This window comes from Salvelinus fontinalis, chromosome 9, assembly GCF_029448725.1.
Source record: "Salvelinus fontinalis isolate EN_2023a chromosome 9, ASM2944872v1, whole genome shotgun sequence".
Classification (NCBI taxonomy): Eukaryota; Metazoa; Chordata; class Actinopteri; order Salmoniformes; family Salmonidae; genus Salvelinus; species Salvelinus fontinalis.
In genome coordinates this window covers 30493327-30510179 of record NC_074673.1, presented here as the reverse complement: position 1 = coordinate 30510179, position 16853 = coordinate 30493327, and the positions used below count along the sequence as shown (strand labels likewise).

The 16853-nt window shown below is 45.8% G+C and overlaps 1 protein-coding gene and 12 non-coding genes across 13 annotated transcripts in view; all 13 read right to left on the bottom strand.

The window, feature by feature from the left end:
- Positions 1 to 16849, bottom strand: part of LOC129861820 (WW domain-containing oxidoreductase-like) — a 196059-nt gene extending 179210 nt beyond the window's left edge. The window contains exon 1 of the mRNA XM_055932967.1: positions 16838 to 16849. Within this exon, the coding sequence (XP_055788942.1) occupies positions 16838 to 16849 (12 nt within the window). The remainder of the gene's footprint in view (positions 1 to 16837) is intronic.
- trnag-gcc (transfer RNA glycine (anticodon GCC)) lies at positions 812 to 882 on the bottom strand. The gene has a single exon. It is a non-coding gene; the product is annotated as a tRNA-Gly (tRNA).
- Positions 2097 to 2167, bottom strand: trnag-gcc (transfer RNA glycine (anticodon GCC)). Its single transcript has one exon. It is a non-coding gene; the product is annotated as a tRNA-Gly (tRNA).
- Positions 3382 to 3452, bottom strand: trnag-gcc (transfer RNA glycine (anticodon GCC)). The gene has a single exon. It is a non-coding gene; the product is annotated as a tRNA-Gly (tRNA).
- trnag-gcc (transfer RNA glycine (anticodon GCC)) lies at positions 4667 to 4737 on the bottom strand. Its single transcript has one exon. It is a non-coding gene; the product is annotated as a tRNA-Gly (tRNA).
- On the bottom strand, positions 5952 to 6022 carry trnag-gcc (transfer RNA glycine (anticodon GCC)). Its single transcript has one exon. It is a non-coding gene; the product is annotated as a tRNA-Gly (tRNA).
- On the bottom strand, positions 7237 to 7307 carry trnag-gcc (transfer RNA glycine (anticodon GCC)). The gene has a single exon. It is a non-coding gene; the product is annotated as a tRNA-Gly (tRNA).
- trnag-gcc (transfer RNA glycine (anticodon GCC)) lies at positions 8522 to 8592 on the bottom strand. Its single transcript has one exon. It is a non-coding gene; the product is annotated as a tRNA-Gly (tRNA).
- Positions 9807 to 9877, bottom strand: trnag-gcc (transfer RNA glycine (anticodon GCC)). The gene has a single exon. It is a non-coding gene; the product is annotated as a tRNA-Gly (tRNA).
- On the bottom strand, positions 11092 to 11162 carry trnag-gcc (transfer RNA glycine (anticodon GCC)). The gene has a single exon. It is a non-coding gene; the product is annotated as a tRNA-Gly (tRNA).
- trnag-gcc (transfer RNA glycine (anticodon GCC)) lies at positions 12377 to 12447 on the bottom strand. The gene has a single exon. It is a non-coding gene; the product is annotated as a tRNA-Gly (tRNA).
- Positions 13661 to 13731, bottom strand: trnag-gcc (transfer RNA glycine (anticodon GCC)). The gene has a single exon. It is a non-coding gene; the product is annotated as a tRNA-Gly (tRNA).
- On the bottom strand, positions 14946 to 15016 carry trnag-gcc (transfer RNA glycine (anticodon GCC)). Its single transcript has one exon. It is a non-coding gene; the product is annotated as a tRNA-Gly (tRNA).
- Positions 16850 to 16853: the final 4 nt, after the last annotated feature.

The following is a 16853-nucleotide window of genomic DNA, read 5'->3' as shown; positions in this document are numbered from 1 at the left end:
GGGGTATGTATGCGTGTTCGAGCTGTGTGCTAGTAGTTTAGACAGACAGCTCGGTGCGTTCGACATGTCAATACCTCTCATAAATAAAACTAGTGACAAAGTCAATCTCTCCTCCACTTTCAGCCAGGAGAGATTGACATGCATATTATTAATATTAGCTCTCTGTGTACATCCAAGGGCCAGCCGTGCTGCCCTGTTCTGAGCCAATTGCAATTTTCCTAAGTCATTTTTGTGGCACCTGACCACACGACTGAACAGTAGTCAAGGTGCGACAAAAATAGGACCTGTAGGACCTGCCTTGTTGATAGTGTTGTTAAGAAGGCAGAGCATCGCTTTATTATAGACAGACTTCTCCCCATCTTAGCTACGACTGAGTCAATATGTTTAGACCATGACAGTTTACAATCTAGGGTTACTCCAAGCAGTTTAGTCATGTCAACTTGCTCAATTTCCACATGACTTATTACAAGATTTAGTTGAGGTTTAGGGTTTAGTGAGTGTTTTGCTCCAAATACAATGCTTTTAGTTTGATAAATATTTAGGGCTAACTTACTCCTTGCCACCCACTCTGAAACGAACTGCAGCTCTTTGTTGAGTGCTGCAGTCATTTCAGTCGCTGCAGTAGCTGACGTGTATAGTGTAGAGTCATCCGCATACACATGGCTTTACTCAAAGTCAGTGGCATGTCGTTAGTAAAAATGTACACAAGGTCCAAAAGGAATTTGGCTTCCGCTCTAGCCCGAAGACTCTTTTACAAGTAACAGTCACTGGCGAGGTCTGAAAACACTACCTGCCGCCCTAAAAGGGAACATGCATTGGCCGGGAATCGAACCCGGGCCTCCCGCGTGGCAGGCGAGAATTCTACCACTGAACCACCAATGCTTAGACAGAGATTTAGAGGGGGTTCCCGGTCTCAAACAATACGAGTCGATGGAGTGACTAAACGAAAGAGAAGAATACCACTATCAGGGAACAAGGAATTTCTCAAACTCCGTTGGGCCGTTTTACCCTTCAAACTTCTTCCTCCTCATTCCAGCCTATGTTGACAACTAGGTTTCAGCGATCTGTCACTAAAGTTGCTAGATTCCATCTTACCCCCTCCCCTTGTGCTTCTCTGCCTCTGTGCGCCGTTACTGTAGCTTCTCCCACTCTCGTTTGCAGAATTTAGTGTGAAAAATGTTGCTAGATTCCATCCTACCCCCTCCCCTTGTGCTTCTCTGCCTGTGTGCGCAGTTGCTGTGACTGTTGCAGGGACTGTGAAGAGACCTCTTGTGGCTTGTCTTGTGGGGTATGTATGCGTGTTCGAGCTGTGTGCTAGTAGTTTAGACAGACAGCTCGGTGCGTTCGACATGTCAATACCTCTCATAAATAAAACTAGTGACAAAGTCAATCTCTCCTCCACTTTCAGCCAGGAGAGATTGACATGCATATTATTAATATTAGCTCTCTGTGTACATCCAAGGGCCAGCCGTGCTGCCCTGTTCTGAGCCAATTGCAATTTTCCTAAGTCATTTTTGTGGCACCTGACCACACGACTGAACAGTAGTCAAGGTGCGACAAAAATAGGACCTGTAGGACCTGCCTTGTTGATAGTGTTGTTAAGAAGGCAGAGCATCGCTTTATTATAGACAGACTTCTCCCCATCTTAGCTACGACTGAGTCAATATGTTTAGACCATGACAGTTTACAATCTAGGGTTACTCCAAGCAGTTTAGTCATGTCAACTTGCTCAATTTCCACATGACTTATTACAAGATTTAGTTGAGGTTTAGGGTTTAGTGAGTGTTTTGCTCCAAATACAATGCTTTTAGTTTGATAAATATTTAGGGCTAACTTACTCCTTGCCACCCACTCTGAAACGAACTGCAGCTCTTTGTTGAGTGCTGCAGTCATTTCAGTCGCTGCAGTAGCTGACGTGTATAGTGTAGAGTCATCCGCATACACATGGCTTTACTCAAAGTCAGTGGCATGTCGTTAGTAAAAATGTACACAAGGTCCAAAAGGAATTTGGCTTCCGCTCTAGCCCGAAGACTCTTTTACAAGTAACAGTCACTGGCGAGGTCTGAAAACACTACCTGCCGCCCTAAAAGGGAACATGCATTGGCCGGGAATCGAACCCGGGCCTCCCGCGTGGCAGGCGAGAATTCTACCACTGAACCACCAATGCTTAGACAGAGATTTAGAGGGGGTTCCCGGTCTCAAACAATACGAGTCGATGGAGTGACTAAACGAAAGAGAAGAATACCACTATCAGGGAACAAGGAATTTCTCAAACTCCGTTGGGCCGTTTTACCCTTCAAACTTCTTCCTCCTCATTCCAGCCTATGTTGACAACTAGGTTTCAGCGATCTGTCACTAAAGTTGCTAGATTCCATCTTACCCCCTCCCCTTGTGCTTCTCTGCCTCTGTGCGCCGTTACTGTAGCTTCTCCCACTCTCGTTTGCAGAATTTAGTGTGAAAAATGTTGCTAGATTCCATCCTACCCCCTCCCCTTGTGCTTCTCTGCCTGTGTGCGCAGTTGCTGTGACTGTTGCAGGGACTGTGAAGAGACCTCTTGTGGCTTGTCTTGTGGGGTATGTATGCGTGTTCGAGCTGTGTGCTAGTAGTTTAGACAGACAGCTCGGTGCGTTCGACATGTCAATACCTCTCATAAATAAAACTAGTGACAAAGTCAATCTCTCCTCCACTTTCAGCCAGGAGAGATTGACATGCATATTATTAATATTAGCTCTCTGTGTACATCCAAGGGCCAGCCGTGCTGCCCTGTTCTGAGCCAATTGCAATTTTCCTAAGTCATTTTTGTGGCACCTGACCACACGACTGAACAGTAGTCAAGGTGCGACAAAAATAGGACCTGTAGGACCTGCCTTGTTGATAGTGTTGTTAAGAAGGCAGAGCATCGCTTTATTATAGACAGACTTCTCCCCATCTTAGCTACGACTGAGTCAATATGTTTAGACCATGACAGTTTACAATCTAGGGTTACTCCAAGCAGTTTAGTCATGTCAACTTGCTCAATTTCCACATGACTTATTACAAGATTTAGTTGAGGTTTAGGGTTTAGTGAGTGTTTTGCTCCAAATACAATGCTTTTAGTTTGATAAATATTTAGGGCTAACTTACTCCTTGCCACCCACTCTGAAACGAACTGCAGCTCTTTGTTGAGTGCTGCAGTCATTTCAGTCGCTGCAGTAGCTGACGTGTATAGTGTAGAGTCATCCGCATACACATGGCTTTACTCAAAGTCAGTGGCATGTCGTTAGTAAAAATGTACACAAGGTCCAAAAGGAATTTGGCTTCCGCTCTAGCCCGAAGACTCTTTTACAAGTAACAGTCACTGGCGAGGTCTGAAAACACTACCTGCCGCCCTAAAAGGGAACATGCATTGGCCGGGAATCGAACCCGGGCCTCCCGCGTGGCAGGCGAGAATTCTACCACTGAACCACCAATGCTTAGACAGAGATTTAGAGGGGGTTCCCGGTCTCAAACAATACGAGTCGATGGAGTGACTAAACGAAAGAGAAGAATACCACTATCAGGGAACAAGGAATTTCTCAAACTCCGTTGGGCCGTTTTACCCTTCAAACTTCTTCCTCCTCATTCCAGCCTATGTTGACAACTAGGTTTCAGCGATCTGTCACTAAAGTTGCTAGATTCCATCTTACCCCCTCCCCTTGTGCTTCTCTGCCTCTGTGCGCCGTTACTGTAGCTTCTCCCACTCTCGTTTGCAGAATTTAGTGTGAAAAATGTTGCTAGATTCCATCCTAGCCCCTCCCCTTGTGCTTCTCTGCCTGTGTGCGCAGTTGCTGTGACTGTTGCAGGGACTGTGAAGAGACCTCTTGTGGCTTGTCTTGTGGGGTATGTATGCGTGTTCGAGCTGTGTGCTAGTAGTTTAGACAGACAGCTCGGTGCGTTCGACATGTCAATACCTCTCATAAATAAAACTAGTGACAAAGTCAATCTCTCCTCCACTTTCAGCCAGGAGAGATTGACATGCATATTATTAATATTAGCTCTCTGTGTACATCCAAGGGCCAGCCGTGCTGCCCTGTTCTGAGCCAATTGCAATTTTCCTAAGTCATTTTTGTGGCACCTGACCACACGACTGAACAGTAGTCAAGGTGCGACAAAAATAGGACCTGTAGGACCTGCCTTGTTGATAGTGTTGTTAAGAAGGCAGAGCATCGCTTTATTATAGACAGACTTCTCCCCATCTTAGCTACGACTGAGTCAATATGTTTAGACCATGACAGTTTACAATCTAGGGTTACTCCAAGCAGTTTAGTCATGTCAACTTGCTCAATTTCCACATGACTTATTACAAGATTTAGTTGAGGTTTAGGGTTTAGTGAGTGTTTTGCTCCAAATACAATGCTTTTAGTTTGATAAATATTTAGGGCTAACTTACTCCTTGCCACCCACTCTGAAACGAACTGCAGCTCTTTGTTGAGTGCTGCAGTCATTTCAGTCGCTGCAGTAGCTGACGTGTATAGTGTAGAGTCATCCGCATACACATGGCTTTACTCAAAGTCAGTGGCATGTCGTTAGTAAAAATGTACACAAGGTCCAAAAGGAATTTGGCTTCCGCTCTAGCCCGAAGACTCTTTTACAAGTAACAGTCACTGGCGAGGTCTGAAAACACTACCTGCCGCCCTAAAAGGGACCGTGCATTGGCCGGGAATCGAACCCGGGCCTCCCGCGTGGCAGGCGAGAATTCTACCACTGAACCACCAATGCTTAGACAGAGATTTAGAGGGGGTTCCCGGTCTCAAACAATACGAGTCGATGGAGTGACTAAACGAAAGAGAAGAATACCACTATCAGGGAACAAGGAATTTCTCAAACTCCGTTGGGCCGTTTTACCCTTCAAACTTCTTCCTCCTCATTCCAGCCTATGTTGACAACTAGGTTTCAGCGATCTGTCACTAAAGTTGCTAGATTCCATCTTACCCCCTCCCCTTGTGCTTCTCTGCCTCTGTGCGCCGTTACTGTAGCTTCTCCCACTCTCGTTTGCAGAATTTAGTGTGAAAAATGTTGCTAGATTCCATCCTACCCCCTCCCCTTGTGCTTCTCTGCCTGTGTGCGCAGTTGCTGTGACTGTTGCAGGGACTGTGAAGAGACCTCTTGTGGCTTGTCTTGTGGGGTATGTATGCGTGTTCGAGCTGTGTGCTAGTAGTTTAGACAGACAGCTCGGTGCGTTCGACATGTCAATACCTCTCATAAATAAAACTAGTGACAAAGTCAATCTCTCCTCCACTTTCAGCCAGGAGAGATTGACATGCATATTATTAATATTAGCTCTCTGTGTACATCCAAGGGCCAGCCGTGCTGCCCTGTTCTGAGCCAATTGCAATTTTCCTAAGTCATTTTTGTGGCACCTGACCACACGACTGAACAGTAGTCAAGGTGCGACAAAAATAGGACCTGTAGGACCTGCCTTGTTGATAGTGTTGTTAAGAAGGCAGAGCATCGCTTTATTATAGACAGACTTCTCCCCATCTTAGCTACGACTGAGTCAATATGTTTAGACCATGACAGTTTACAATCTAGGGTTACTCCAAGCAGTTTAGTCATGTCAACTTGCTCAATTTCCACATGACTTATTACAAGATTTAGTTGAGGTTTAGGGTTTAGTGAGTGTTTTGCTCCAAATACAATGCTTTTAGTTTGATAAATATTTAGGGCTAACTTACTCCTTGCCACCCACTCTGAAACGAACTGCAGCTCTTTGTTGAGTGCTGCAGTCATTTCAGTCGCTGCAGTAGCTGACGTGTATAGTGTAGAGTCATCCGCATACACATGGCTTTACTCAAAGTCAGTGGCATGTCGTTAGTAAAAATGTACACAAGGTCCAAAAGGAATTTGGCTTCCGCTCTAGCCCGAAGACTCTTTTACAAGTAACAGTCACTGGCGAGGTCTGAAAACACTACCTGCCGCCCTAAAAGGGAACATGCATTGGCCGGGAATCGAACCCGGGCCTCCCGCGTGGCAGGCGAGAATTCTACCACTGAACCACCAATGCTTAGACAGAGATTTAGAGGGGGTTCCCGGTCTCAAACAATACGAGTCGATGGAGTGACTAAACGAAAGAGAAGAATACCACTATCAGGGAACAAGGAATTTCTCAAACTCCGTTGGGCCGTTTTACCCTTCAAACTTCTTCCTCCTCATTCCAGCCTATGTTGACAACTAGGTTTCAGCGATCTGTCACTAAAGTTGCTAGATTCCATCTTACCCCCTCCCCTTGTGCTTCTCTGCCTCTGTGCGCCGTTACTGTAGCTTCTCCCACTCTCGTTTGCAGAATTTAGTGTGAAAAATGTTGCTAGATTCCATCCTAGCCCCTCCCCTTGTGCTTCTCTGCCTGTGTGCGCAGTTGCTGTGACTGTTGCAGGGACTGTGAAGAGACCTCTTGTGGCTTGTCTTGTGGGGTATGTATGCGTGTTCGAGCTGTGTGCTAGTAGTTTAGACAGACAGCTCGGTGCGTTCGACATGTCAATACCTCTCATAAATAAAACTAGTGACAAAGTCAATCTCTCCTCCACTTTCAGCCAGGAGAGATTGACATGCATATTATTAATATTAGCTCTCTGTGTACATCCAAGGGCCAGCCGTGCTGCCCTGTTCTGAGCCAATTGCAATTTTCCTAAGTCATTTTTGTGGCACCTGACCACACGACTGAACAGTAGTCAAGGTGCGACAAAAATAGGACCTGTAGGACCTGCCTTGTTGATAGTGTTGTTAAGAAGGCAGAGCATCGCTTTATTATAGACAGACTTCTCCCCATCTTAGCTACGACTGAGTCAATATGTTTAGACCATGACAGTTTACAATCTAGGGTTACTCCAAGCAGTTTAGTCATGTCAACTTGCTCAATTTCCACATGACTTATTACAAGATTTAGTTGAGGTTTAGGGTTTAGTGAGTGTTTTGCTCCAAATACAATGCTTTTAGTTTGATAAATATTTAGGGCTAACTTACTCCTTGCCACCCACTCTGAAACGAACTGCAGCTCTTTGTTGAGTGCTGCAGTCATTTCAGTCGCTGCAGTAGCTGACGTGTATAGTGTAGAGTCATCCGCATACACATGGCTTTACTCAAAGTCAGTGGCATGTCGTTAGTAAAAATGTACACAAGGTCCAAAAGGAATTTGGCTTCCGCTCTAGCCCGAAGACTCTTTTACAAGTAACAGTCACTGGCGAGGTCTGAAAACACTACCTGCCGCCCTAAAAGGGAACATGCATTGGCCGGGAATCGAACCCGGGCCTCCCGCGTGGCAGGCGAGAATTCTACCACTGAACCACCAATGCTTAGACAGAGATTTAGAGGGGGTTCCCGGTCTCAAACAATACGAGTCGATGGAGTGACTAAACGAAAGAGAAGAATACCACTATCAGGGAACAAGGAATTTCTCAAACTCCGTTGGGCCGTTTTACCCTTCAAACTTCTTCCTCCTCATTCCAGCCTATGTTGACAACTAGGTTTCAGCGATCTGTCACTAAAGTTGCTAGATTCCATCTTACCCCCTCCCCTTGTGCTTCTCTGCCTCTGTGCGCCGTTACTGTAGCTTCTCCCACTCTCGTTTGCAGAATTTAGTGTGAAAAATGTTGCTAGATTCCATCCTAGCCCCTCCCCTTGTGCTTCTCTGCCTGTGTGCGCAGTTGCTGTGACTGTTGCAGGGACTGTGAAGAGACCTCTTGTGGCTTGTCTTGTGGGGTATGTATGCGTGTTCGAGCTGTGTGCTAGTAGTTTAGACAGACAGCTCGGTGCGTTCGACATGTCAATACCTCTCATAAATAAAACTAGTGACAAAGTCAATCTCTCCTCCACTTTCAGCCAGGAGAGATTGACATGCATATTATTAATATTAGCTCTCTGTGTACATCCAAGGGCCAGCCGTGCTGCCCTGTTCTGAGCCAATTGCAATTTTCCTAAGTCATTTTTGTGGCACCTGACCACACGACTGAACAGTAGTCAAGGTGCGACAAAAATAGGACCTGTAGGACCTGCCTTGTTGATAGTGTTGTTAAGAAGGCAGAGCATCGCTTTATTATAGACAGACTTCTCCCCATCTTAGCTACGACTGAGTCAATATGTTTAGACCATGACAGTTTACAATCTAGGGTTACTCCAAGCAGTTTAGTCATGTCAACTTGCTCAATTTCCACATGACTTATTACAAGATTTAGTTGAGGTTTAGGGTTTAGTGAGTGTTTTGCTCCAAATACAATGCTTTTAGTTTGATAAATATTTAGGGCTAACTTACTCCTTGCCACCCACTCTGAAACGAACTGCAGCTCTTTGTTGAGTGCTGCAGTCATTTCAGTCGCTGCAGTAGCTGACGTGTATAGTGTAGAGTCATCCGCATACACATGGCTTTACTCAAAGTCAGTGGCATGTCGTTAGTAAAAATGTACACAAGGTCCAAAAGGAATTTGGCTTCCGCTCTAGCCCGAAGACTCTTTTACAAGTAACAGTCACTGGCGAGGTCTGAAAACACTACCTGCCGCCCTAAAAGGGAACGTGCATTGGCCGGGAATCGAACCCGGGCCTCCCGCGTGGCAGGCGAGAATTCTACCACTGAACCACCAATGCTTAGACAGAGATTTAGAGGGGGTTCCCGGTCTCAAACAATACGAGTCGATGGAGTGACTAAACGAAAGAGAAGAATACCACTATCAGGGAACAAGGAATTTCTCAAACTCCGTTGGGCCGTTTTACCCTTCAAACTTCTTCCTCCTCATTCCAGCCTATGTTGACAACTAGGTTTCAGCGATCTGTCACTAAAGTTGCTAGATTCCATCTTACCCCCTCCCCTTGTGCTTCTCTGCCTCTGTGCGCCGTTACTGTAGCTTCTCCCACTCTCGTTTGCAGAATTTAGTGTGAAAAATGTTGCTAGATTCCATCCTAGCCCCTCCCCTTGTGCTTCTCTGCCTGTGTGCGCAGTTGCTGTGACTGTTGCAGGGACTGTGAAGAGACCTCTTGTGGCTTGTCTTGTGGGGTATGTATGCGTGTTCGAGCTGTGTGCTAGTAGTTTAGACAGACAGCTCGGTGCGTTCGACATGTCAATACCTCTCATAAATAAAACTAGTGACAAAGTCAATCTCTCCTCCACTTTCAGCCAGGAGAGATTGACATGCATATTATTAATATTAGCTCTCTGTGTACATCCAAGGGCCAGCCGTGCTGCCCTGTTCTGAGCCAATTGCAATTTTCCTAAGTCATTTTTGTGGCACCTGACCACACGACTGAACAGTAGTCAAGGTGCGACAAAAATAGGACCTGTAGGACCTGCCTTGTTGATAGTGTTGTTAAGAAGGCAGAGCATCGCTTTATTATAGACAGACTTCTCCCCATCTTAGCTACGACTGAGTCAATATGTTTAGACCATGACAGTTTACAATCTAGGGTTACTCCAAGCAGTTTAGTCATGTCAACTTGCTCAATTTCCACATGACTTATTACAAGATTTAGTTGAGGTTTAGGGTTTAGTGAGTGTTTTGCTCCAAATACAATGCTTTTAGTTTGATAAATATTTAGGGCTAACTTACTCCTTGCCACCCACTCTGAAACGAACTGCAGCTCTTTGTTGAGTGCTGCAGTCATTTCAGTCGCTGCAGTAGCTGACGTGTATAGTGTAGAGTCATCCGCATACACATGGCTTTACTCAAAGTCAGTGGCATGTCGTTAGTAAAAATGTACACAAGGTCCAAAAGGAATTTGGCTTCCGCTCTAGCCCGAAGACTCTTTTACAAGTAACAGTCACTGGCGAGGTCTGAAAACACTACCTGCCGCCCTAAAAGGGACCGTGCATTGGCCGGGAATCGAACCCGGGCCTCCCGCGTGGCAGGCGAGAATTCTACCACTGAACCACCAATGCTTAGACAGAGATTTAGAGGGGGTTCCCGGTCTCAAACAATACGAGTCGATGGAGTGACTAAACGAAAGAGAAGAATACCACTATCAGGGAACAAGGAATTTCTCAAACTCCGTTGGGCCGTTTTACCCTTCAAACTTCTTCCTCCTCATTCCAGCCTATGTTGACAACTAGGTTTCAGCGATCTGTCACTAAAGTTGCTAGATTCCATCTTACCCCCTCCCCTTGTGCTTCTCTGCCTCTGTGCGCCGTTACTGTAGCTTCTCCCACTCTCGTTTGCAGAATTTAGTGTGAAAAATGTTGCTAGATTCCATCCTACCCCCTCCCCTTGTGCTTCTCTGCCTGTGTGCGCAGTTGCTGTGACTGTTGCAGGGACTGTGAAGAGACCTCTTGTGGCTTGTCTTGTGGGGTATGTATGCGTGTTCGAGCTGTGTGCTAGTAGTTTAGACAGACAGCTCGGTGCGTTCGACATGTCAATACCTCTCATAAATAAAACTAGTGACAAAGTCAATCTCTCCTCCACTTTCAGCCAGGAGAGATTGACATGCATATTATTAATATTAGCTCTCTGTGCACATCCAAGGGCCAGCCGTGCTGCCCTGTTCTGAGCCAATTGCAATTTTCCTAAGTCATTTTTGTGGCACCTGACCACACGACTGAACAGTAGTCAAGGTGCGACAAAAATAGGACCTGTAGGACCTGCCTTGTTGATAGTGTTGTTAAGAAGGCAGAGCATCGCTTTATTATAGACAGACTTCTCCCCATCTTAGCTACGACTGAGTCAATATGTTTAGACCATGACAGTTTACAATCTAGGGTTACTCCAAGCAGTTTAGTCATGTCAACTTGCTCAATTTCCACATGACTTATTACAAGATTTAGTTGAGGTTTAGGGTTTAGTGAGTGTTTTGCTCCAAATACAATGCTTTTAGTTTGATAAATATTTAGGGCTAACTTACTCCTTGCCACCCACTCTGAAACGAACTGCAGCTCTTTGTTGAGTGCTGCAGTCATTTCAGTCGCTGCAGTAGCTGACGTGTATAGTGTAGAGTCATCCGCATACACATGGCTTTACTCAAAGTCAGTGGCATGTCGTTAGTAAAAATGTACACAAGGTCCAAAAGGAATTTGGCTTCCGCTCTAGCCCGAAGACTCTTTTACAAGTAACAGTCACTGGCGAGGTCTGAAAACACTACCTGCCGCCCTAAAAGGGAACGTGCATTGGCCGGGAATCGAACCCGGGCCTCCCGCGTGGCAGGCGAGAATTCTACCACTGAACCACCAATGCTTAGACAGAGATTTAGAGGGGGTTCCCGGTCTCAAACAATACGAGTCGATGGAGTGACTAAACGAAAGAGAAGAATACCACTATCAGGGAACAAGGAATTTCTCAAACTCCGTTGGGCCGTTTTACCCTTCAAACTTCTTCCTCCTCATTCCAGCCTATGTTGCCAACTAGGTTTCAGCGATCTGTCACTAAAGTTGCTAGATTCCATCTTACCCCCTCCCCTTGTGCTTCTCTGCCTCTGTGCGCCGTTACTGTAGCTTCTCCCACTCTCGTTTGCAGAATTTAGTGTGAAAAATGTTGCTAGATTCCATCCTACCCCCTCCCCTTGTGCTTCTCTGCCTGTGTGCGCAGTTGCTGTGACTGTTGCAGGGACTGTGAAGAGACCTCTTGTGGCTTGTCTTGTGGGGTATGTATGCGTGTCCGAGCTGTGTGCTAGTAGTTTAGACAGACAGCTCGGTGCGTTCGACATGTCAATACCTCTCATAAATAAAACTAGTGACAAAGTCAATCTCTCCTCCACTTTCAGCCAGGAGAGATTGACATGCATATTATTAATATTAGCTCTCTGTGTACATCCAAGGGCCAGCCGTGCTGCCCTGTTCTGAGCCAATTGCAATTTTCCTAAGTCATTTTTGTGGCACCTGACCACACGACTGAACAGTAGTCAAGGTGCGACAAAAATAGGACCTGTAGGACCTGCCTTGTTGATAGTGTTGTTAAGAAGGCAGAGCATCGCTTTATTATAGACAGACTTCTCCCCATCTTAGCTACGACTGAGTCAATATGTTTAGACCATGACAGTTTACAATCTAGGGTTACTCCAAGCAGTTTAGTCATGTCAACTTGCTCAATTTCCACATGACTTATTACAAGATTTAGTTGAGGTTTAGGGTTTAGTGAGTGTTTTGCTCCAAATACAATGCTTTTAGTTTGATAAATATTTAGGGCTAACTTACTCCTTGCCACCCACTCTGAAACGAACTGCAGCTCTTTGTTGAGTGCTGCAGTCATTTCAGTCGCTGCAGTAGCTGACGTGTATAGTGTAGAGTCATCCGCATACACATGGCTTTACTCAAAGTCAGTGGCATGTCGTTAGTAAAAATGTACACAAGGTCCAAAAGGAATTTGGCTTCCGCTCTAGCCCGAAGACTCTTTTACAAGTAACAGTCACTGGCGAGGTCTGAAAACACTACCTGCCGCCCTAAAAGGGAACGTGCATTGGCCGGGAATCGAACCCGGGCCTCCCGCGTGGCAGGCGAGAATTCTACCACTGAACCACCAATGCTTAGACAGAGATTTAGAGGGGGTTCCCGGTCTCAAACAATACGAGTCGATGGAGTGACTAAACGAAAGAGAAGAATACCACTATCAGGGAACAAGGAATTTCTCAAACTCCGTTGGGCCGTTTTACCCTTCAAACTTCTTCCTCCTCATTCCAGCCTATGTTGCCAACTAGGTTTCAGCGATCTGTCACTAAAGTTGCTAGATTCCATCTTACCCCCTCCCCTTGTGCTTCTCTGCCTCTGTGCGCCGTTACTGTAGCTTCTCCCACTCTCGTTTGCAGAATTTAGTGTGAAAAATGTTGCTAGATTCCATCCTACCCCCTCCCCTTGTGCTTCTCTGCCTGTGTGCGCAGTTGCTGTGACTGTTGCAGGGACTGTGAAGAGACCTCTTGTGGCTTGTCTTGTGGGGTATGTATGCGTGTTCGAGCTGTGTGCTAGTAGTTTAGACAGACAGCTCGGTGCGTTCGACATGTCAATACCTCTCATAAATAAAACTAGTGACAAAGTCAATCTCTCCTCCACTTTCAGCCAGGAGAGATTGACATGCATATTATTAATATTAGCTCTCTGTGTACATCCAAGGGCCAGCCGTGCTGCCCTGTTCTGAGCCAATTGCAATTTTCCTAAGTCATTTTTGTGGCACCTGACCACACGACTGAACAGTAGTCAAGGTGCGACAAAAATAGGACCTGTAGGACCTGCCTTGTTGATAGTGTTGTTAAGAAGGCAGAGCATCGCTTTATTATAGACAGACTTCTCCCCATCTTAGCTACGACTGAGTCAATATGTTTAGACCATGACAGTTTACAATCTAGGGTTACTCCAAGCAGTTTAGTCATGTCAACTTGCTCAATTTCCACATGACTTATTACAAGATTTAGTTGAGGTTTAGGGTTTAGTGAGTGTTTTGCTCCAAATACAATGCTTTTAGTTTGATAAATATTTAGGGCTAACTTACTCCTTGCCACCCACTCTGAAACGAACTGCAGCTCTTTGTTGAGTGCTGCAGTCATTTCAGGCGCTGCAGTAGCTGACGTGTATAGTGTAGAGTCATCCGCATACACATGGCTTTACTCAAAGTCAGTGGCATGTCGTTAGTAAAAATGTACACAAGGTCCAAAAGGAATTTGGCTCCGCTCTAGCCCGAAGACTCTTTTACAAGTAACAGTCACTGGCGAGGTCTGAAAACACTACCTGCCGCCCTAAAAGGGAACGTGCATTGGCCAGGAATCGAACCCGGGCCTCCCGCGTGGCAGGCGAGAATTCTACCACTGAACCACCAATGCTTAGACAGAGATTTAGAGGGGGTTCCCGGTCTCAAACAATACGAGTCGATGGAGTGACTAAACGAAAGAGAAGAATACCACTATCAGGGAACAAGGAATTTCTCAAACTCCGTTGGGCCGTTTTACCCTTCAAACTTCTTCCTCCTCATTCCAGCCTATGTTGCCAACTAGGTTTCAGCGATCTGTCACTAAAGTTGCTAGATTCCATCTTACCCCCTCCCCTTGTGCTTCTCTGCCTCTGTGCGCCGTTACTGTAGCTTCTCCCACTCTCGTTTGCAGAATTTAGTGTGAAAAATGTTGCTAGATTCCATCCTACCCCCTCCCCTTGTGCTTCTCTGCCTGTGTGCGCAGTTGCTGTGACTGTTGCAGGGACTGTGAAGAGACCTCTTGTGGCTTGTCTTGTGGGGTATGTATGCGTGTCCGAGCTGTGTGCTAGTAGTTTAGACAGACAGCTCGGTGCGTTCGACATGTCAATACCTCTCATAAATAAAACTAGTGACAAAGTCAATCTCTCCTCCACTTTCAGCCAGGAGAGATTGACATGCATATTATTAATATTAGCTCTCTGTGTACATCCAAGGGCCAGCCGTGCTGCCCTGTTCTGAGCCAATTGCAATTTTCCTAAGTCATTTTTGTGGCACCTGACCACACGACTGAACAGTAGTCAAGGTGCGACAAAAATAGGACCTGTAGGACCTGCCTTGTTGATAGTGTTGTTAAGAAGGCAGAGCATCGCTTTATTATAGACAGACTTCTCCCCATCTTAGCTACGACTGAGTCAATATGTTTAGACCATGACAGTTTACAATCTAGGGTTACTCCAAGCAGTTTAGTCATGTCAACTTGCTCAATTTCCACATGACTTATTACAAGATTTAGTTGAGGTTTAGGGTTTAGTGAGTGTTTTGCTCCAAATACAATGCTTTTAGTTTGATAAATATTTAGGGCTAACTTACTCCTTGCCACCCACTCTGAAACGAACTGCAGCTCTTTGTTGAGTGCTGCAGTCATTTCAGTCGCTGCAGTAGCTGACGTGTATAGTGTAGAGTCATCCGCATACACATGGCTTTACTCAAAGTCAGTGGCATGTCGTTAGTAAAAATGTACACAAGGTCCAAAAGGAATTTGGCTTCCGCTCTAGCCCGAAGACTCTTTTACAAGTAACAGTCACTGGCGAGGTCTGAAAACACTACCTGCCGCCCTAAAAGGGACCATGCATTGGCCGGGAATCGAACCCGGGCCTCCCGCGTGGCAGGCGAGAATTCTACCACTGAACCACCAATGCTTAGACAGAGATTTAGAGGGGGTTCCCGGTCTCAAACAATACGAGTCGATGGAGTGACTAAACGAAAGAGAAGAATACCACTATCAGGGAACAAGGAATTTCTCAAACTCCGTTGGGCCGTTTTACCCTTCAAACTTCTTCCTCCTCATTCCAGCCTATGTTGACAACTAGGTTTCAGCGATCTGTCACTAAAGTTGCTAGATTCCATCTTACCCCCTCCCCTTGTGCTTCTCTGCCTCTGTGCGCCGTTACTGTAGCTTCTCCCACTCTCGTTTGCAGAATTTAGTGTGAAAAATGTTGCTAGATTCCATCTTACTCCCTCCCCTTGTGCTTCTCTGCCTGTGTGCGCAGTTGCTGTGACTGTTGCAGGGACTGTGAAGAGACCTCTTGTGGCTTGTCTTGTGGACAAGGATGCTCTCGATGTTGCAGCTGTAGAACCTTTTGAGGATCTCTGGACCCATGCCAAATATTTTTAGTTTCCTGAGGGGGAATAGGCTTTGTCATGCCCTCTTCACGACTGTCTTGGTGTGTTTGGACCATTCTAGTTTGTTGTTGATGTGGACACCAAGGAATTTGAAGCTCTCAACCTGCTCCACTACAGCCCCGTCGATGAGAATGGAGGCGTGCTCGGTCCTCCTTTTCCTGTAGTCCACAATCATCTCCTTAGTATTGGTTACATTGAGGGATAGGTTGTTATTCCGGCACCACCCGGCCAGGTCTCTGACCTCCTCCCTATAGGCTGTCTCGTCATTGTCGGTGATCAGGCCTACCACTGTTGTGTCATCTGCAAACTTAATGATGGTATTGGAGTCGTGCCTGGCCATGCAGTCATGGGTGAACAGGGAGTACAGGAGGGGACTGAGCACACACCCCTGTGGAGCTCCAGTGTTGAGGATCAGCGTGGCAGATGTGTTGCTACCTACCCTCACCACCTGGGGGCGGCCCGTCAGGAAGTCCAGGATCCAGTTGCAGAGGTAGGTGTTTAGTCCCAGGATCCTTAGCTTAGTGATGAGCTTTGAGGGTACTATGGTGTTGAACGCTAAGCTGTAGTCAATGAATAGCATTCTTACATAAGTGTTCCTTTTGTCCAGGTGGGAAAGGGCAGTGTGGAGTGCAATAGAGATTGCATCATCTGTGGATCTGTTGGTATTTATAAAATTGTACCAGCATTTCCTGTTTCCATCAGCCCAGCATTACTTTAAAAAAAAAATGTGTCAGGTTATTCAGCCACATGAAATGGTTGGATGGAAACTTGGTTAGTGTTGCAAAAATGCATAGGCCATCTATAGGAGTGTGGTGATGACTAGGCCTACAGCCTGCCCTGTATAAATTCAGGAAAGGCAAGATTGCTCCATTTTATCTGAAGAAAGTTTATTTAAACGTCCAAGGGACAAGGGCTAAGTTAACTACTTTATCAATATTTTTAGTGGGGGGGTAGTAGCCTAGCAGAGCTATAGCCTATGCCTATTTAGACTAGTTGGCCTAGGCCATCTCCATTGGAAGACCATAAAAAATTGAGTCAAACATTGTGAGAAAAAAAAATCCCTAAATGATCAACCTCTCTATTAAGCCATGTCTCTCCCTGCAATGTTCGGTCTTCTGATTCGGGGGTTCTGCAATTGACTGGAGCAATTAGGTTACTGATAGGCTGAGAAAGATAGGGTGACTTCATTTCTGTGCTTGGCCAATGAGGTTAATCGATGGAAGTTGGGGTGCTCCGAGGGAAATTAAGGTGTGTGACTGGGGGTAGGCTTATTCGCTCAGATACAAATTAAACAGGTGTTTTACATTCAGGTAATCACCTAGGTCTATGGTAATTACAGATCCAGGCATTTCG